Here is a 21725-nt window from a genome sequence, read left to right as displayed (position 1 = left end):
TGAATGCAAGAATAATAGATAAAAGTGCCTAAATCGCTATTTAACCAACTGTCAAGTTAGTTTTCACATCCGAATTCGGTGTTCGGTTGACTGGTTTTGCATTCTGTGAAAGTTGGTGTTTGAGCAAACTAGGTGCCTAAGATTCGTAAAATTTAAGATTAAGATATTATGATACTTTTTTTTGGCTCAAGATATGGTAAATTGTTCCATTTAGAATCACAGAGACTGGTTTAAGATTTCCCCCGGATGAATAAAAAAATGTTGCATTTATTAAAAAAAAAATTATTCATACATATATATAAATTATGAACGAAAATAAAATGAAAATCAATATTAAACCAAATGTGGAAAATATTACGGCAAGCCTCCCAATCGTTGCTTCATTAACTTTTGCTTAAATTATTTAATGATCAGTTGGGTCCAAGGCGTATTCATTAAAGATGATGGCACGAGACCAACAACAATGTTTTGTACGTTTGCTTGTCCAAGTAAAGTGTTGATAAAGTAGGAAACAAAAAATTAGTTCGCCTTGTTATTTCGGGGCTGACAGCTATATGGACCTACGAAAGAAAAAAAAAAATCAGCAGATTTACAGATACCACCTTTAATAGATTCGCCTTGGTTAGGGCTTTATGCTGAAACGTTGTTTTGGCGAGCTCCGTTGTTTGCATAGAACTCGTTTGTTGTTGAATAGAACTTCAGGTGAAAGAGTTCGCCGCTTTGCGATAGTAACAAGGATGAGGACTATCAAGGTGAATTATGAATGCGCCTTGGAAACAGAGTAATTTGCGAATTACTTAGAGAGCGAATTACGTGTTGTGTGAACATAGCATAATTAAATAATAAAACAAAACCGAATCAGTTGTCCTACCGCCAATATCTTGTTGATGCGCCTTAATTCAGAACCAAGGCGATTTCGTACAAGGTAAGTAGTACAAAAACAAAATGTATATGCATATGTAATTTGTATTTGCAATTTGTGGTTTCAATGTCAAAACCTCTATCAAAATGTATGCAAACCAAACAACAAAATTCAGTTGAAAAAAAAAAAATTAAGTGCTCTACTGCATTATTGTTCGTAAATTTTGATACATAGAAGTTGAAGCTATAGAAATAGTTCTTTGTGCCATTTTCATTCATTCCTCACTATGTACATCCAAAATTCCTCATCTCCTTAAAATCCTCTATCGCCTATGACAGAGAACGTTAAAAAAAACATTACATTAACTTACGTATTGTTTTCTAATCTTGTTTATACGCACGATTGCAATCGGTATTTTTGTTAACACATATTATAAGTTATTCTATTGGAATAAAGTTTTACATAAAAGAGAAAAGTAATAAAAATGCCAACCGACTTGATTGGGTATTTATACGCTGCTACTGTAGCTGCTGGCGGTATTATCGGTTATGTTAAAGCCGGTAAGTATGTGTGCATTATAGATTGTGCAACTCATTCTCTGCTACAAAAATTTCATAAATTTTGCTTCGGTTTTAGGTTCCGTGCCCTCCTTGGGGGCTGGCTTGGCTTTTGGTGCCATACTTGGCGTGGGTGCACACTTTAATTCACAAGAACCACCACGTCCACTCTTGCAGTTGGGCACATCTCTACTTTTAGCTGGCATGATGGGTGCACGTTGGAACCGTACTGGCAAATTAATGCCTGCTGGCATGATTTGCATGATATCTGTGGCAGCCTTGCTGCGAAACTTGGTTATGTACAATCGCTATTTGCCCTTACCAGGAAGACAACAGTAAATGCATAGACTTGCAATAAATGCTGGTAGAACAAACTTGCCCATGCGATAAAATTAATCTAAGACAAATTATGCACGAAACCACTGTCTTCTGGTACATTCTTATACATATAAACGTCTGTTATTGGTGTTTTTCGGTTTGCGACACTTAATTTCTCATTTATTGAATTGCACTTTAAAGTGGAAATTTGTATATTTGTAGTTTATTTACTTTCAATAGTTGTCAGAAATAAAGTTTCTTCTATTTTTATTAATCATATGTGTATGAAGTATGAATATTTCTTTAATAAAAGTGCAAGACTTTCAGAAGCAGCAACTGATTTCAAGCAACTTGAACCTTGAACAACAGCCAAAAAAAGGAGCCTAATTGCGAGGCAAATAAAAAATTAAAAACGCGATAGCTGATGAAAGGATAATACTAATACACGCGTACTGCTTTTGTTTTGTAATTGGCAATCGCAAGCAAATATAGATGGGTCTTGATATGATGGGTTTTATACTTGCGGGAACTTATACTGCTTTGGGTGTTGTGAAAGCTATCGATAATAGTATTTAGTTATCAATGATACTCTTTGATTCATAATAAAATGTATGGGTGTTGCAGGTTCATACATTCAATTAGGTGCAAGCGTTGTGGTTGGTAGTGCGCTGAGCTATGGTGCCTATTTGAATTCAAGAGATCCCCCACGTCCGTTGCTTCAATTATCTACTGAGATTTTAATGGCCGGCATAATGGGTACCCGCTACAGGTTGACACATGAGTTGAACGATGGTGCACTATTTCTAGCTACAGTCGCTTCAGCCTTTTACAATTCTTGTATGTATAAGGAATATTTGGACGAACAAATCGACATCGATGACTTTCTCGGAAGGAATAGAGGAACGAAGATTTATATCAAAATACCAGATAAGCTTGGGATGTGATGCTCTTTTTATTTAAGCGACTTACTTTTTGAATTAATCAAAAAAAAAAAAAAAAAAAAAAAAAATTAAAAAAAGGATGTAAGCTCTGCGCTTTCTTTTTAAACTTTTATTTAAATTATTTATTGTTATTATTTCTCAATTTTCAAAAGGTTCAGTTGACATTTTATATCCTCTATTCGGCTACAAGTAAAACAGTTTAAAAATGCTAGCGGCTGTTTTGGCTTTTATAGGAATTGGAGAAACATTCAAAGAAGTATTGACATCTCGCAACTCTTCCACAATATCTGCTCAACTTTGAAACGAAATTTACTTTGGCGTTTCCACCTCAGTCGGTTCTAAGTTAGCGAAGCGGCCCATATTTATACAGGCTAAGGACTGTCACTTCAGGATATTCCTAAGGAATTGATGGAGAATGTTTTATGCTATTACAATAACAACAACAGAAGCACTTTGAACTGAAACTGTCGACAGTCGGTTCCCGCTAACCAAGAGGATTCTTATTGTCCGATAACTCACCTTTCCCCAGTAGTGAAGACTCTTGAAGCCCTTATACTCCCACTCTACACGAAACATCTGACCCCAGTCTCACACCAGCATGGCTTCCGAAGAGTGCACAGTGCCACCACAGCACTCATCGTCATTAACACACAGGTAAATCACGGGCTCAACCAAAACCGTCCCACGCTCCTAGATAATATTTTACAGTCGACACTCCCGCCAGGGTTGAAGAGGTGGGCCGCGAACTACCCGAGTGGCCGTCATTCGTTGGTGCTATTTCTAGACCAAATCTCAAAACAGAGGTAAATAAAGCAGGCAGTTCCGCAGGGTGGTGTCCTTTCATCCTTGCTTTTTAACTTCTATATCTCGAAACTTCGCAGAGGGAGTCTCCCTGGTCTCCTACGCCGACGACTGCACGATAATGGCGTTGGGTAATAATTATAATAACATTGTTGGCTTGTGCGCCAAGGTAAACGACTACCTCGCCTGCCTTTCTCGCTTTTTTACTGAGAGGAACCTACAACTTTCCCCCACGAAGTCCGCGGCGACTCTCTGGACCTCGACCTGGACAAAGGAGGTGAAACACCGATTCCGACTGTTAACATCCCCAAAATCTTGGGAGTTACCTTCGACTGTTTGCTCTCCTTCTCAGCGCATACAACCGCTATTGCCACTAAAGTCCAAAATTGCAACAAGGTCCTCAAATCACTAGCCGGCAGCACTTGAGGCAAATACAAAGAAATGTTGCTATCGACATTTAAGGCAATAAGCCGGCCGGTTCTAAACTATGCAGTGATTCGCAGTGCACGAAGCTACAGACATGTCAAAGCCTGTTAGGGTGTTATCGCAGGTCCCATCCATTCAGACACCTGCTTGAGCCTGAGCCACCTCCCAGGCATGTCAGGAGGTATCTCCTTAACTACGCGGATGAGATCCAGGACGAAACAGACCGACAATTACTGCATCCGACAGTACAGACAGACAATTAACGACATTCATCGGGATACTCTTACCACCTTCTTCAGCTCCCGACCCCCGAATGCACGAGATCCAGGACGAAACAGACCGACAATTACTGCATCTGACAGTGTACAGACAGACAATTAACGACATTCATCGGGATACTCTTACCACCTTCTTCAGCTCCCGATCCCCGAATGCCGTCATCGGAGTCCAACCAGCACCCATTGCAGACGAAAGTCTCCTACTTCCCCGAGAGTCCCGCATAACCTTGGCACAATTACGTTTTGGATACTGTAGCAGGTTAAACTCCTACCTATCCAGAATCGACCCCGACATACTAAACATATGTCCGGCACCCCGCACGACACTAACGACCTTTCCACCTTTCGACATGCCCCATCAAACCCACTAATCGAACACCTCTCTCCCTCTGGACTTGACCTGTCGAAACTGCAAGTTGCCTGGGCGTAGCGTTAGATGAGCTACACGAAGACGACCGGTGATTACACTACCGGAACGACCCGGATTTATATGCGGCCAAGAACTGTCACTTTAACAGCATTCCACGTATATGTATGGGGAATGTTTATGCCGCTACATCAACAACAACCTTGCGCTTTTCCGTCTAGTTTGGAGGAGCCAGAGAAAGAAGTTGTGTGAACAGCCGATGTGGAGGTAAAGTGCTTTTACAAAAATAACAAAAACATATTTACACCATATGCAGCTTCGGCAGCTGTTCGTTCGGCAAATTAACGTTCTTTATTTCGGCCAATACTACTACAGGGTCCGGCACATGAAGTATAACAAACTTCAGACCGCCCGCGCAGCTGATGACCGTGCAGCTAATTGGCTAAATGACAATCCAGCGTTATTATTATTATCTCAAAGTCAAGCATTACAAGATCCAAAAGGCTCATTACCTTACACCAAAGCACGATAGGGTTTGTTTGACCGACCGTTCATACGAGAATTTGAGTCATCGATTGGCCATCAGGAGACAGTACCCATCTTAAGGCCATGGTAAAGGTCAAGGCAAAAGTAAAGTGATTCTTAATTTTGTATTATTTTCACACATTTTTATTGGATTGAATAATTTTCCAAACTAAATTTATGGCCTTTTTAATTGGTTACATTTCGAGTGTCGGACCCTGTATATGTTAGGTACTACCGTATTCTTCTGATTGAGCTCGCATTGAGTCCAACTATGTATTTAACTAGTAGACGAATGTTTCAAAAATATTCAATTTGCCGCAAAGGATAAATCAAGCCACATTCATTGAAGGCAGTGGCACTAGACCAACAACCATACGTTTGGTTGTCAAAGCAAAGTATTGGGAAACAATAAAACAAATAATGAATTCGCTTTGTTTTATTCTGAGCTGACAGCCACATGGACATGGCGAAAAAAAAAACAAATCAGATAATTTACCAACCCCACCTTTAAGGGGGGAAGTCCATGTAAAATTTTCAAAAAATCGATTTTTTTTTTCAATATTTCAAAAGTATAGTATCTTAAGAATATACTGTAAAATTTTCATGCGGAAATTCCTAATATTATAGCTTCCATAGCCCATTAACTATGTAGAGAGCGGTTCGCGCGCTCCTATACCTTAAACTTTAAATTAATTTATCTCGAAGCTGTAGTTTTAAAAACTGCTCGTGTTGTAACTCAAAAAGTTATCGACCGCTTTGTTTGAAGTTTGGTGAGGCCTTTTTGTACATTACTATTGGAAGGATAAACCTAAAATTTCAGATATTTCGCGTTGATAAATTACTTTTTGGGGGTTAAAAATCTCAATGAAATAGTGCTAAATTCTGACTTTTTTTTCAAAGATTTATTTTATAATTAATTTTATACTTGTTTCTTAATTTTATAGGTTCACCCTTTACGTTAATGTTGTATGTTATAAAAAAAAAACAATTTCATTTTTTTGTTTCAGATCGATAGATTACGAGTAATAAATAGAGCAGTTTGGGACCTCGCACCGTAGGCAGCCGACAAGAAATGATCCTGAGCCGCCATTTTGAAAAAAAAAGAAAAATTTTTTTTTTGTGCTCTCAAAAGATTAAATAAAGTTATGTTAAAGCTTCAAAATAATATAATTACTTTTTCGTCTTTAAAAATATGTTTAAAAAATGACCGATTTTGAGGCTTCTACATGGAGTTCCCCCCTTAACAGATTTGCCTTGGCATAAATATATCCACATTCTTTGACATTTAAAAAAACAATAAAAAAATTTAAAATTTACACATAAAATATATTTATAAGCAAATTTTATTTTCAACAAAATTTTAATTTTTACAATCTCTAAATTTATGATTTTCACAATTCTCTCGCATTTAACTACGTTTAAGTTTTTTTTATGTATTTAGCTAAATATATTTATATTATAAACATCATTTTCCGCTCCTTTTTACATACTTTGTCAAATGACATATTCATACAAAGTAAATTACGCTTAAAATATTCACTTAGTATATTGTTTAAAGTGCGTCTAAAATACAATAACACTTTACAATTAAACAATATGCCAATGCAGTGTGTGTATGTAGTAGTTTGCTAATACAATTTAGTGAATATTTTTTCCAAATGGTTGCTTGACAAAAATTTCGGACATGAAAATTAATACATATCAAATAATATGGGTTGGTATATAATATTCATTTTACAAAGTATGAGTTATGGGGATTCGCACAATACTATTAATTTAATTTGATTTGTTGTTAGTTTTTCAGAATACTTCAACATTTTTTTAATTTCTAATCTATGCAGTTAAGTGCATTTAAATTTTTTAACAAATAAACAAAAACATAGAATTTATTTAAAAAAATACAATTAATATAAATAAAACTATTCTTTAATGCATACACATATGCATGTATATGTATATTAACATACACACGGATGTGTTTAAATAATTAAAACCTAAAACAAAATAAATTCTAACTATGCTCGCTTTCCTTTATATACTACAAATAATATATGCAAAAATTAAATATGAATGCTCACAAGTGTGGTTATATTTGATCGATGTCTTATCTAATATTACGACGCATGGTTGTATGTATGCTTTTATTAGTATGTAGGTAGTGTGTGGGTTTTCTGAATAGAAAATTTAAATGAATTTATATGCATTTCATGGGTTTATGGATGGTTTTATAAGTGTGTTTTGGCAGGCTTTTGTCACAACTCCCTTTTTTGCTTGTGTTTTATTTCTATTACAACTTATTTTCTTTTATAATTAAAAATTTCTCTAAAAAATCAAAATTGCTATGATGTTGGTGTTTTCCATGCTGCTAATCCATTTCTTGAATTTATTTGTCTGCTTGTTGGTCGGCTGTCAAAGGGTTGTCGTGATTGTTATTGTTGAGATGCTCGTTAACTTTACCGCTGCTGCCATCGCCATTTGCTGTTACACATGTTGCTATGCTCTGTACTTTGTCGTTACAAGTTTGTTATTGGTAAAAATTGGGTCATCAGATTGCTGCTAGAACATAGCAATTAACACCAAAATACATGACTACGCCTTCAATCGATCAGCAACGGAATTGTTTTATCAAAAATGAAACGTCTTCCAGTTAACCACTGCACAGCGTCCAAAAAAAAAAGAGGAAACGGATACAATTAGAAAACGAACATAACGTAGGGTGGCATGTATGAAAGGAAATCGAAAGTTGTCAGTAAATGTTAATGTGTAATGTAATTAAAAAATTACGGAAATAACAACAAAAAATATGTACTAAAAAAATAAAAATAAATAATAAAAAATAAAAGTAGTAAAAAATTGAAATGCGTAATAAGATATGCAATAATGTATTTACTAATGGCGCCAGGATTGTTTATTTCTGTGTTTTTTGTTAAGTATTTGTTCGAAAACTATTTTCAAATAAAAATTTTTTTGAGTTGATGATGAGTGATGTGTATTTGCCGCCACTGTCATGCAAAATTTCGTGGTTCAAGATGATGCAGGTTATAGTATTAGGTTTAATTAAAATTATATATATTCATTTTGAAATGCTTGAATGTATTTTTTTGTTTATTTTTATTTTTCTTTTTCTTTTAATGATATTTTATGCGAAAAGTTGTCGATGCAATTTCGTATGCAACCATTATAAGTGGTCGTGCGTGATTCTTATACTTCTCCTTAGCGTTGTAACTCAAACCCGTTTTCGAACATTAACTTTGTATGTTAACGGTATAGAGTAGTAAGTAGATATCCAATTAATCCAGTGAATCTAAATAAATACGCACTATATGTTAAGCGATTACATCCACCTGCTGTAGTTGTTGTGGTGCCTTTCCATAACAATTGGCTAAAAATCCATATACAAGTTTTCAATTGAAAATTTGTAAACATTTCTGGACAAATGGATGGTTATATGGTGAAATTTTTCCGTTGCTGCTATGCCCAAAAATGCGTTCAAATGCTTGCTCTCTTAAATTTATGCACTACATACTATAATGCGGATGTATGTAAGTATGTATATGTGTATTTTGATTTGATTCCTTAAGCTCTATTGATATTTCTTTTTTTTTTTTTGAAATTTGAACCATTTATCCTTTTTTGTTTGTATTAATTTGGAAATGCAATTTATGGCTGATTAGCTGTGCGTTTGATGTTGTTGTGTTTTGTGCTGTTGATTATTGTAGTGTTGCATATGGTTGTGTCGGTGTTGGTGAAAATAGTGGCAATGTGTTGTATTTATGATTTGCATAGATGTAGCAGATTGTGCGTGTGAATGCATATAGATGAGTGTATTTTCTTTTAAAATATTTTCGATTGCTGTTTTAATTCATTTTGATGAGCCTTCATTTCATAAAAGATGCATTAATGAAAATAGCAAAATAGTAATGTAGAGCGGAATATATGAAGATGACACAGAGAAGGGAGGAACGTTTAAAATTTTGGGAAGTTTTGTAATTGCTTGCGAATTTTGCGGTGATGAGCTACGTTTTTAAATAATTGAGTGTAGTGAAAAGCTAACGCCTAAAAAATAACATAAACAGTGATCTAGTGTTTGTGCGAGGATTTGCAGCATCAACAATAGTGTATGAATTCTCTCATTGTAACTGCGCTGTATTGGTAGTGGAATATATAATTAGTAGTTTGATACGTTAAATTGCTTTATTAAGAGGTACATATGCGTACTTGTATGTGCGTATGTGTGTGCTTTTAAAACCTGCTGCATCACACATATTCGAAGTGCGTGAATGGTGTAGTGTTCGTTAGAATTTTTCAATTAGTGCTTACGCCGCCATATTGGTTAGCAGTGTGCACTGCATGAGCAGCCGGGCGCAACAACATAATGTTAAGGTATAGCAGTAAAATGCTAAAGATGCTGACAGAGAATGAATGTTAACATTTAGATTAACATTAAAAAATTAACATTCCTGGTGGAGCTACTGTTATTGCGTTCCGCTAAAGTGTTTGAAAACCGTGGGAAACTGAAACGAATTGCGATGCGTTAAATTCATATTATTTCAAATTAAGCCATTTTGGCCGAAATAAAATGTAAGTTGATCTTTTACATGGAAAATATGCGCATAAAAGATTTTTTTAATAAATAAATAATTTGACTTTATTAAATATTTGAATAACTGTTTCTAGATATTTAAGCCGTTTTTGTGTTTTGATATTTTAAATGCTTCCGAGCAATTGCTTTCCTTTTCAAGGGACGGTGAAATCGCTTAGCCCGGGGTTTGTCGCTAGGCAAATACGAACACAAACGGTCGCAACCGGGTAAAAATGACCACATAATATATAGGTGTATAATTAATTAAATATTTATTTAACTTAGGGAGCTTGGGGTAGACGTGGTTTTATTACCTCTGTGTTATTTTTTACCCAGTACCGATGTACGCCGGGTTAAGTCTGAATTGATATGATCTGATCTACAAGCCATGCGCGGGTAATAAATGAAAAACGATAGAAAGGATGGATTGCAAAGTATAGAAGATGAAAAGAGCGAATGAAACTATGAGAAAAACGCGCATTATATCTAGAAAAAATAGAAATTTCATGCGCTTGAATATACGTATAAACTGAGCATTTTGCGTATGTAGGTGTATTTGTGTGTGCTCTTTATGCAATTGTTTTGTGTGTGACTATGGTTTAATGCATTACTTAAAACAAAAACATATTATGAGATTTATTTCACAAAATGTTTTGTATATGTAAAGTTGCAAATATATTGTTAACGGTGACAATTAAGATGCAGGGTTGATTTATTGCGCAGTCAACTGTAAAAAAAGATTAAAACGCATTAAACGCCAAGTCCGTCTACCATATACCAGGCAATCGTAGTTTATGCGTCCTTTGTCTTTCGACTTTGTTAATAAGCCATTTTTCTTGGGATGAAGCAACCGCAATTTTTACTGTAGACGTCAAACAATAACTATTTAATTGGCTAAATTTATATATGTATATATATATCAAAAGTATATTTCGCGCTTGCAAAATTCCTTTTACTAAAATTAGGGTGCAAATGAGTTTGAGCTAAATTTGTTTGTTTGTTATTTTGCGTTATCAGAAAATGCGCGTTAAAATGGTGCCCCAAATCTGCAAATTCTTACTCTTTTCTCTACACCATGGCAATAACGCATTTAATACTAGATGCATGCATCAGAGTTGCAATTACTTATCCTTAGAGTACCTAAATCCATGCTCAATATACGTATGAATGTATGTTTCATTTATAACCAGGCCGTTAAGTAAAAATAATTAGTTTCTGAATTTTTTTTAAGAAGCATACGCGAAGCATTCCATTAACTCGTGTTATATGCCGTTGCATTCCATGAGCGTACTACTTTTTGTTTTTAATTTAAATTACTACTAAATTCTGCCATGGCCACGTATTCTAATCCATATCCAAAATGATTTTGTATTAGGGATTTCTTTTGGCTTACCGCATGTCTGTAGTTTTGTAACGAAAGCTGACAGTGACAATTATATTGTTGTGGGTTTTCTTTTCTGATTCTTACGAGTGTGGCTAGTGGACTGATGCCTTAGAATGCCTAAATTGTTGCCGTTATTTATGGAGTACAGTTTCTTAAGAGCGCAATTCACTTTTAGTGCCACTTTGCGTTACTTTGACTTGTCTAAACTGACTTCTCTGCGCGTACAGCTAATTGCCATTAAGCGCAAGTCGGCAACAGCTAATTTGGCCAAATCTATGAATGTGTGGTGAAGTGGAGTAGTGTGTGAATGAGTGAGTGGTTGCTTAAGGTAACGATATTTAGACGAGACGCGTATGCTGTGGTAAAGAAATGCAATCCATTTGCAGATTTTATCGCTAAGAATATAAATAGTAATACAAACTATATTTTGCAATTGCTCATACTCATATGTTTGAGTGAATTCACGCATAATTTTGCTCATTTAATTTGTGTGCGCAACAATTGACGGCGTATGAGTTTTTGTGTTTTAACTTTATGTGCTTTTTGTTGTTGTTGTTGTGATTGTTGGTTGGGTTGTGAGGATGTTGTTGTTGATGTTGTTTTTGTTGAGGATGACTGTTGTTCTTGTTGCCGTTGCTGCTGCTGTTCAAGCAATCTGGGCAAATTATTTGTATTATCGCCTATATAATTTGTCACATAAGCAGGTTGTTGTGTTGTCGTCGCAATGCGCAGTTCCCCATTATTTGCGCCTCTCACAACCTGTTCCGTTTGTTCGTTTTCGCTTACATTGTCATACTCGTTTTGTTGTGGTTTCAATGTTGCCGCACCATTGTGGCTTGAAATGCGTGTCAGTTTTTTGTGATTTCTATTTTGGTTGTTGTTTTTGTTGTTGCTACTACTATTACCGTGGTTATGATTACTGTTGCTATTGCTACCGCTACCAACACTACCATTGCCACTACTACTTCTACTATTTGAATTTTGCGTACGTTTCAGAAAATGGCTGCCAAATGTTTCCGGCTGTGCGCGCTTCTCCGTTTCACTTTCATGCGTTCCCGTTGCAACTGCCTTGCCATTGCTGCCTATCACACTCGATGTCGATACAGTTGTGCCCGTGGTGGTGGCCGTTAGTGTTGCCGTTACATCTGTTGGCGTATTAAGTGCTTGCAACTTTTTCAAGTAAGCATCAATGAATGTGGCAGGACGTTGCAGCGCTTTATTATTGCTGCTACTGTTAATACCTCCGCTGCCGTCGTTACTGCTACTGCTGCGCGTGGGTGCTAACGGTGGCGGCGCTTTTTGTAGGCGTTGTGTGTGTTCTTGTTGTTGTGCATTCGCGCTTACTGTTGTTGCTGTTTGAAACTTACGTTTTTGTTGTTTGTCGTCAATCGCCTCATTGCTTTCGTCATCGTCAGCGTCCACGTTGGCGTCATCGACATTGTCCTCGGTGTCGTCTACGTCATCTTCGTTGTTGTTGTTGTTGTCGTTATTGTTGTGCAGTGTTGCATGTTGTTGCAATTTGGCGGCAGCGCTCACGGTATTGCTATAATTTGAATTAGTTGTTGTGGTTGTAGCTGATTTCTGATCTATTGCTGTACGACTACTACTACTAACAACACTACTTGTACTACTGCTACTACTACTACTATCGCCAGCGGTGACGCCAGCGCTAGCGTGCGCTTGCAAAAGCCCTAAATAATATTGCAATTGCTTGCGTAATTCATGCGTGTAAAACTGAATTAGGTTAGGCTGTTGGGTTGGTGAGGCGGGTGCTGTAACTGGTTGTTTTGCTTGTTGTTGTTGTTGCTGAATTTGTGTTAATTTAGCCAATTTTGTGTGATGTGGTAGTTCGGTTGTTTCTTGAGGTTGTGGGGTTCGTGTTAGAGGTTCTACTTCTTTTTGTTTTTGATTTGAATTTGTTGCGACTTCTTCCTTCAATTTATGCCGTGTTTTGCTTTCGTTACGCTCAATAATTTCACTCTGCTTAACATCCGCCCTTTCCTCCTCATTGTTCCTATTATATTTATGCGCGTCAGCCGGTTTTTCATTGCTTTTTAAGCTCATAACTTTCACGTTACCCTGTTCAGTATGCTTCTCATACTTCTGCCTACCCTCCTCACTACTATTACCGTTAGTTTCCCTATCACTACTATTGCTACTACCACTGTGTACACTACCACCGCCACTACTACTACTTGTGCTGCTGCTGACGCTCGTTTTCACCACTACTGTGCCCTGTGACAACTTGATTTGTGGTTGTTGTTGTTTTTGGTTTTGTATCAATGCATTTGGTGCTAGCGCCACTTCGGCGCTTTGCTTAGATGGCACATTAGCATCACTGGTTGCTGCTCCTGCGAGCGCGGCTTGCCCCAATAGCTGTTGCCATTGTGGATTTTGTGCTAAGAACCTGGCTAAAAATTCAAAAGTACCATATTGCACTTGCCGTTGTCTGTTGTTATTTTTGTTGTGGCCGTGTCGTGAGTGTGTCTCCAAAGTGATTGAGGTGAGTGAGTTCGTCTGTGTTGGTGTGTGCGTATTGGTAGTGGTTACGGTTTTTGTTGTAATATGATTCGGGTCCGAAGAGTCATCAATTTCGCGTGAGGTCTTTTCTACCGTACCATCGAACCGGCCCTGGTGCGAACTATCGTCCAACACATTCTGCTGTTCGCCACTATTAATATACTCCCCACCGTCATTGTCCCCATCTTCATCTTCCTCACTACTACTTTCAATATTTTCAGCGCTGCTGCTGGAAGCACTGTTCTCACTGGGTTGTTGATGTTGTTTTTACAATTTTTTTTTTGGGTATTGGTTGGTTGGTGGTGTTGTGTTAGAGTTGTTGTAATTTTTGTGTAGTTGTTAAGCAGTTGTTTGTTGGAGTTTTTGTTGTGGATTTGGGTATGTAAAAATTTTGTTTGATTATTTTTGTGTCGTAAAACAACTTACATACTGAATATACGTATGTAGGTATTTATGTACATATATACAAATTTACAAACATACATAAGTAAAATTTAAAGAGTGTTACAGTGTGCGTGTATATATAAGTGTATATGTTGGGTTTCATATCGTATGTATGTATGTATGTATGTACATTTGGCATAAATAACATTGTCTAAGTGCTATATATGTATATAAATATGTATGTATAAAAATTTCGCTACCAAAAGTTGTCAATTAAAGGCAGTAAATTTGTTTTTGTACAACAATGTAAGGCATTAAAATCTTTTGCAAACAAAAAAAAATATACAAAAAACGTTATCCGATTAACCAGAAAATTATAAAAATTGTGCGTTTACTTAAAAAATTTTGCTTCAGAATTTATTAATTGAATGCCAAACATATCTAACCATTGCAATCAGTTATAACCGTAACAATCAGCAGTGACCATTACCGTTACAAGTTTAGTTTTGATTATCAGTTAATAACGAAATTGAAGTAAAAAATAATCAAGAATCTATAAAATATTAAAATTTAATAAAAACTTTTGAAATAGTGTATTTTTTGCAAATCTAAAAAACAACTAATTTTTAATTCAATTTTTTGTAAACATTCTAAACTTCTTATTTGGCGAAATGTAAACGCGAGTACTTACTTGTAAGACCGATAAGCAGGTATGACATTCGAAGTGAGTGGTGTACACCGACCGTCCAGGCATTGCTAGAAGGAAAATAAGAGTTTTTTTTTAAATATATAATTTGTAGAATGCAGTAAAAGCGATTGCTATTTAGTTCACGATTATATGACAAAACCCTGACGGTAATCATACATGACACGAGTGACGAAATATTCACGAAAATCAACCTAACCTAACCCACCAAAAATGCACATATTTTCCCATACAAAAAAAAATATTAATCGGCGCTTACACTTCTGTTAGGTGTTTGATCGAGCCCCTCCTTCTATTTGTGGCATTTGTGTTGATGTTGTTCAACAAATGGAGGGACCTACATTTTTAAGCCCACTCCGAACGGCAAACGATTTTTTATGAGGAGTTTTTTTTATGGCAGAAATACACTCGGTGGTTTGGCATTCCCTGCCGAGGGGCTATTAGAAAAAACTTTTCCCATATGTGCAAGTCAAGAATGATAGAGAAATTCGTCTTGTATGCGAGTATAATAGAGATCAAGCTTTCGAAAGGACAGGGCAACTCGTATGAAAAGAAATGGCATATGCGATATGCATAAACGCACACTAAACACAAAAGAGTCACAACTCGAAGAAGAGTCAGAAGAGGCACAAAACACTGTTTGTAAATTGATTGATGTAATATAATAGTCACATTGAGTTACATAAAGCCAGTTTTGCTGATATTTTATTAATTGTATATTTTGACTGATGAAATAGAAGATAATTTTGAATTAGGACAGTTGCACTGAATTTTTTTTAATTGGATCGTGGTATTATATCGAGTTCCGTCCCTCTATTGCACTCGTTTTTTCCAGATAAATATACATGACTTTAGTTAATACACCATAAAAATCTATATTTATTGCAAAAATTGCGGCACCACTAAAAATAGTATTCGTTAGTTGATATCGCGCAAGCGCAGCAAGCGACGCAATTAACACAAAAACGGATATGAAGAAGATAGTGATGAAAAAAAAGTAGTTAGAGTTGTTAGAGTTGTGTACTGTGAGTTAGTTTATAAGAAAAAAAAAAAATGATTTAGAAAAATTTTGAGTTGTGACGCTTTTGTATTTAGTGTGCGATATAACCAATACTTAAATTAACCTAACCTTACTTTTCATAATTGGCCAAAAAAGTTCGATATTTTAACAGTTCGCTATTATTTCCTACTCTTAGCTCTTCAAAAATACATCGCGGCTGAATAACTCTCTAAATTCCAATTTCGAAGGCTAGCATTCTTTGATTCTCAAGCCTTTACTCTTTTCAAAAAACGAAACGGTAAATCCAAGAAAGTGCTAATTTTCATAGCGTGAATAGCTAAACATTGTATGGCTCATTAAGCCGGCCATACACATACAGTTTCAACTGATAGTTTAAACTGAACAGTTTAAACCGTCAGTTGAAACTGTACACTGTTGAAGCAAACACACATACAGTTCAATTCTTCAGTTTTGGCAATGGATTCGAAGAAGCAAGACGATAATAACAGATTTCTTCGTAGCACCAGGTTCAATTTCGTCCAATTTTTTTGCTAATTTGGTATATGCATCATCTCTTTTCATACGGTCATGATAATCATGACTCTTTACTTGCCAAAGACAAGGTTCCGATCGATACATTTCAATAAAATCGCTAATTATTTGATTAGGTTTATTACGCGCCATCTTAACTACGCGAAAATTATACTTTTAAAAAGGAATACCACAGAATACAACACACCTCATCTTAATTGAACTGAGAAATGTACAGCGAACCCCCACACACGTAATAATCAGTTTAAACTTTCAGTTTAAAAAATTGAAAATTTCATTTGTCTCAGTTCAACTGTAGAGTTGAATTGAACTGAAACTGAAATATCCACACACGTGGATGTTAGACTGTACAGTTGAATTGTACAGTTTAAACTATCAGTTGAAACTGTATGTGTGTGGCCGGCCTTAGGATTGTGTTACATGGTGGGCCAAATTTAATCATCTAAAGGCTGAATGCAAAAAAATTATTTAAGTGATGGAAATCTTTATTTTGGCTTGCTTGCCTGTTCTCCTCGAAGGGTGATTAATTTAGCGTCACATTATGGCCCCCACTTTAGGTCGCACAGCTTTATCTCTCTCTGTATTTCATTTTGAATTGTCTCTACACGTGAAGGACCCTGCAATATTCCTTTGTCTTTAAACGGTAGATGTTTTTCATGAGTAGCGCAGAAAAGCGTTCGTGGCGTTATCATTGCTTCTCGAGATACGATCGTTATTTCGTTTTCGAAACCTTTGGAACCTTTGAACTACGACTAGGCAAACAATGCTACCGCGACCGTCATGCCAGTAAAAAGGTAGATTAAAAATATTTATTTAGTGCGAAAATATTTCTCTATCACCAATAACCATTCTAATGCTACCTTTGATGCCTGCCTCTTGCCTACACTTTCCGCTACTTCAAAATTTTAAACTGTTTTGGAAATAAATCCATGTTTTAACTGCTAATCCATGTACGCATAATCTCCGCCACGACGCAGTCATGCGAAATTTCTTCAATCTTCTGTCTTACCAATCCAGTGCCGCACGTAGATCCTTCGGCCGCCGGCCGATATGCCACACAATAACCCGTCTGCGCATCGAAGCAGAATAGTTGCGCACAGACACGCTCGTCCTTGAAGCACGCGTACGTGCCACGATCGCGACGACACTGCGCGTCCAGCGAAAGCAGTGTGCCGGGTAATGCGCGTCCCAGCGCGCTATCCTCATGTGGTGCATTGTGTAGACAGGTGGCGGTATCACCGCTGTAATCAATGAAAATTTCAAATTAAAAATTTATCTTCAATACATTTTGGGGATTCTACACAGTGTACTTACTTAAGGAAATGGTGGAAACTCTGTATGGTGCATGGTGACCACCGGAAACCGCGCTCCGTATGCCTCAGATCGGACATTATGTAGCCATCCTCCCAACGGCAACGTTGCGCACCCGGACCGCCAAGGTAGCTGGGTGGTGGTGAGCCGTCGTGCACGGCGCCAAGCCTATGAGAAAGAAAATAGCAAAACAAAATTTGTAGAAAAAACAAAAATCTAATTGATTTGTGCAAAAGTGTGCGTAGTTACAAAGCTATTAACTATATTTTAATTTTATTTTTCTTTACATAGTATTTGTTGAAATGCCACATTTGATTGCGTTAATTTTTGTTTTTGCTTACGAAGGAAATGTAAACGAGTTTGTCTGCATATTTACGCGCATGTGTCAATAGTGACAACGGAAATCGCTTTAATGACTCGGCTGGGCGATTAGCTAGAAACGCTGTCAAGTGAGTTTTCATGTTTTAATGTGCATGGCTTTTTGTTTTTTGTTTAAATAGCATAAATTTGCAAGAAAATACATAGAAGAAAAAAATGTGCTTTGAAATCAGTCTGTGCTGCCTATTTGAGAGTTATTGGGTTATCGAAAATCTATATTTTATTTTTTTATTTTGCTTTATATTGAACGGTATGGTTAACGAAAACTTGGCACATCACTTCTTAATCACTTGAGACTTAAGCCTAGAACTAACTTCCAAGTCGTCAACTTTTGTCAGCAACATGAAATTGGCCTGCCGTGAAATGTTGCCAGCAACATTGATTGTCAAATGAGTGATAACATCAAATTTATGAGCGGTAGCGATTGGCAAATTTTGGAAAGAAAAGTGTTTTTAAGCAAATAAATACACACATACATATATTGATAGAAAAAATATAAAGAAGGTTTACGAAGACGTTTCTCTTAAAAATGTCATATCTTCTGCATATTGGAATTCAGACACTTTACTCGGAAACAAACGGTTAGTTTTCGCTCAATTTTAAATTACATTTTAAATCAGCAAGCCAAGACCCGGACCGGATTGTTGTGCTAACAATTCTGATGATGTGATGTGCATTTTAAATAGGTATGGAAAAATGTTGCTGGAATGTTGCGCGGTGTTTTCACCAGTTTTAACCAGTACGCTAACTCCTCTTCGTTTGGGTATTAAACCAAGTCCGATTTGATGACGAATTTCCTCGAAAAATCATTATTTGACGGAGTTTTATTAACATCTACACATGGGAAGAAGCTCAATTGCTCACAAACTGCATTACTCAGAGAAGCATATTCACTGATGCCACCAACGTTTGAAATATCCACTTTTCAGATGAGCTCTATTATTGCGGAATATTTAAAAGCAAATCGGTGAAATTTTCTTTCCTTAATTGTGACAACATTGTTCCAGCTCTAAAAGTAAATGATCAGGTGCCCACAGATAATGGTTGCTCTCCTTCTTCTGTCTAATCTACATAGGGGAAACCAATACGGAAGAGCTTGAATTCATTCGGTGCGCGAAGTGAGAATCGTTAAGTTGGCTATAGAGCTAAGAAACGGATCATCGTAAAGTAAGAGTGGGTTCTATATTCTTCCTTTATTTCTTCGCAAAGTGTAATTATTGAGTTCACTTTAGGAAGTATAAAGTAGAGTAAGTTTTAGTTTTAAAGAAGTATTTTTGTACCGAATTAAGTGGCGTCCTAGCCAGAGCGTAAGGTAATTTCTCGCTGGAGCAGCTATCTTAGTACCTACTGCTGAACCAATGGAAGAACGTTCAAGTTAGTTTAGCAGCTTATGTCTTTTTCATAGATTTTTGGCTAGACCTGTTTGGTCATCGTCCAAGTTGATTTCAACGAAAGTCGATTTAAGCCAATATTGCAAGCAGTTAATAGAATGCCTGTGTTCAGGGAGGTATACATAAAGATATTTCAGTGCTAACTTGTGAGCACGAATCTATAGAATGCCATTCGATTTTGTTAGACTTCATAGACCCTTGCTATGCTCTCAATCAAAAAATAATACAGACGTTAGAGGGCAATGGAAATAGCCCGAAAGCTTGAAAATGTCATAAGGCACTGTCAAACTTGTCCAAGGCAAGCAGTTAGTTGGAATAGCATGCCACGCTCTTACCAATTGTTAAACTAGGGAGAGTGGGAGAGCGATCGAAGACAGAGAGCAAATTATGAGTTAACAGATATAGATGTGATGAGTGATACGATTTTGTTTTTGCTCAATGCATCGGCTATAAAATGCCGGGCAACTGTGAGTATTATCCCGACCAGTTATGAGGACTACTCATCATATATTAGAGGTTAGCCGCTAATGGCTCGTAAGTGCACGCTGAACCATTTTTCAGCATTCATTTCATATGCTGGATAAGAATTGTAGACACTAAGTTAGGCGAGTGAAATCTTAGGGCATAATTTGGCGCATATAATATACCATTTATTTATATGGAGTGAGAACAAGGGGTGCTTATATATTTAATAGGCAAACATTATGCGCTTTAAATGAATTCAGTTTCAATTAAAATTAATTTCATTAGCAGAATTGAGAATTGCAAACTATGTACTATGGGAACAACAATAAACATACTACTGTGGGCAAAAAGTAAGGTGAATTTGGTTGTAAAATGAAACATCTTTATTCTTGTAAATCAATTTCATCCCCTTCAAAATAATCCCCTCTCGTTGAAATACACTTATGCCAACGATTTTTCCAATCCCCGAAACATGCCAAATAGTCTATTTCCGGTATAGCCATCAGCACCTTCTTCGATCCAGCTTTTATCTCCTCAATCGACTCGAAACGCGTTCCCCGGAGTGGTCTCTTGAGTTTTGGGAATAGCCAGAAGTCACACGGAGCCAAATCACTCGAATACGGTGGTTGCGGAACGATATGCGTGGAATTTTTGGCGAAATGGTCACGAAGAACGAGTGCAGTGTGAGACGGTGCATTATCGTGATGCAAAAACCAAGAGTTGTTGGCCCATAATTCTGGTGTTTTTAGATGAATTGTTTCACGTAAACGACGCATAATGCTCAAATAATATTCCTTATTAACAGTTTGGCCAGGTGGAAGGAATTCATAGTGCACCACCCCACGAAAATCGAAAAAAACTGTCATCATGACCTTTATTTTTGAACGACTTTCATGTGCTCTTTTCGGTCTGGTCTCGCCCTTAGCACGATATTCGCTTGATTGGTCGGTTGTTTCAGGGTCGTAAGCATAAATCCAAGTCTCATCTCCCGTAATGATGCATTTGAGCTTGTCCTGATAGTATGAAAGCATTGTTTCACACACATCAACGCGACGACTTTTTTCCAAGAAATTGAGAGTTTTCGGTACCAAACGAGATTTGACTTTTCGTAGGCCCAAATGGTCTTTCAAAATGGTTTTCACAGATCCTTCTGATATTCCGATCATACCAGTAAGGTCTTTAACAGTCAACCGACGATTTTTTAGCTCTAACTCCTTCACTTTATTGACGTGTTGGTCATCTGGTCATCATCATCAACACGTTCTCGACCCTCTTTGAAGTCTTTGCACCACTTATAAACATTTTTCTGCGACATGGTCGAATCACCAAATGCCTTCTGCAACATGCTAAACGTTTCCGCAGCCGAAATTTCATTCCGCAAACAAAATTTGATGGCACTTCTCTGCTCAATCAAATCAGACATTGTAAAAATCGAAAAATGCACTCTTGGTCGTTTGGTAAACACAAGCGTAAATATATTACTGATAATGACATTCACATGAAAGTTGGCCCAGATGTTATTAACAGTGCTGCCAACTCATGAAAAAAATAACTAGAGCGAAATTTTAATCCCGCGAAGTTTGACAAATAAATTCACCTTACTTTTTGCCCACAGTAGTATAGCGCGTGTCGCTTCAATATTAAAAAAGTAATAGTAGATTCATTGGTTAGATTCATTAGTTAATATTGATTTATGTTTATGTGAATTTTTTTTAATTTTTAAAAGAAATTTTTATATGGTTAATTTCACAGTTCTACACGATTTTTTTTTTTTTTAAATTTGATTCGAGTCTAGTGCCCGATGTATTTTTGTGCGCAGAACACGATTCTGTTTATGTTTTGCAATTATTATTGAAGTGCATGATTCAAGCTTTATTTGAGTAGAGTTTGCTTGAAATCAGTGTTTTGAGAAAAGTAGGGTTACCCTTTACCAAACACGTTTTTATGGTTGGTTTTTTACACCCACTTTCTCGTAAC

General features: G+C 36.6%; 3 protein-coding genes across 8 annotated transcripts in view; 2 read left to right on the top strand and 1 right to left on the bottom strand.

Moving 5' to 3' along the window:
* Positions 1–1207: 1207 nt before the first annotated feature.
* On the top strand, positions 1208–2016 carry LOC129244649 (transmembrane protein 14 homolog). Its single transcript, XM_054882397.1, has 2 exons — positions 1208–1422; positions 1499–2016. Exons 1-2 carry the CDS (start codon positions 1347–1349, stop codon positions 1756–1758), a joined length of 336 nt encoding a protein of 111 aa, XP_054738372.1. The 5' UTR covers positions 1208–1346; the 3' UTR covers positions 1759–2016.
* Positions 2017–2182: 166 nt separating this feature from the next.
* Positions 2183–2694, top strand: LOC129244648 (transmembrane protein 14 homolog). Its single transcript, XM_054882396.1, has 2 exons — positions 2183–2305; positions 2362–2694. The coding sequence occupies exons 1-2, from the start codon at positions 2230–2232 to the stop codon at positions 2679–2681; spliced, it is 396 nt and encodes a 131-aa protein (XP_054738371.1). The 5' UTR covers positions 2183–2229; the 3' UTR covers positions 2682–2694.
* A 3755-nt stretch (positions 2695–6449) lies between these two features.
* The window catches only part of LOC129243634 (A disintegrin and metalloproteinase with thrombospondin motifs like), a 236910-nt gene continuing 221634 nt past the window's right edge, over positions 6450–21725 (bottom strand). For 2 of the 6 annotated variants that reach the window (XM_054880807.1, XM_054880806.1), the window contains exons 12-16: positions 17518–17682; positions 17213–17444; positions 14637–14701; positions 11051–12584; positions 6450–7729 (exon numbers count right to left, since the gene is read on the bottom strand). In XM_054880807.1, coding sequence (XP_054736782.1) covers positions 11519–12584; positions 14637–14701; positions 17213–17444; positions 17518–17682 — 1528 coding nt within the window. In that variant the 3' untranslated portion in view covers positions 6450–7729; positions 11051–11518. Of the gene's footprint in view, positions 7730–11050; positions 12585–13484; positions 13809–14636; positions 14702–17212; positions 17445–17517; positions 17683–21725 lie in introns of all 6 variants that reach the window. The other 4 variants (XM_054880809.1, XM_054880808.1, XM_054880810.1 and 1 more) reach the window with 4 other exon arrangements.

Source organism: Anastrepha obliqua, chromosome 4, assembly GCF_027943255.1.
Source record: "Anastrepha obliqua isolate idAnaObli1 chromosome 4, idAnaObli1_1.0, whole genome shotgun sequence".
In the NCBI taxonomy this organism is placed as follows: Eukaryota; Metazoa; Arthropoda; class Insecta; order Diptera; family Tephritidae; genus Anastrepha; species Anastrepha obliqua.
The sequence above is the reverse complement of the archived record's forward strand: the minus strand, read 5'-3'. Positions and strand labels throughout refer to the sequence as shown.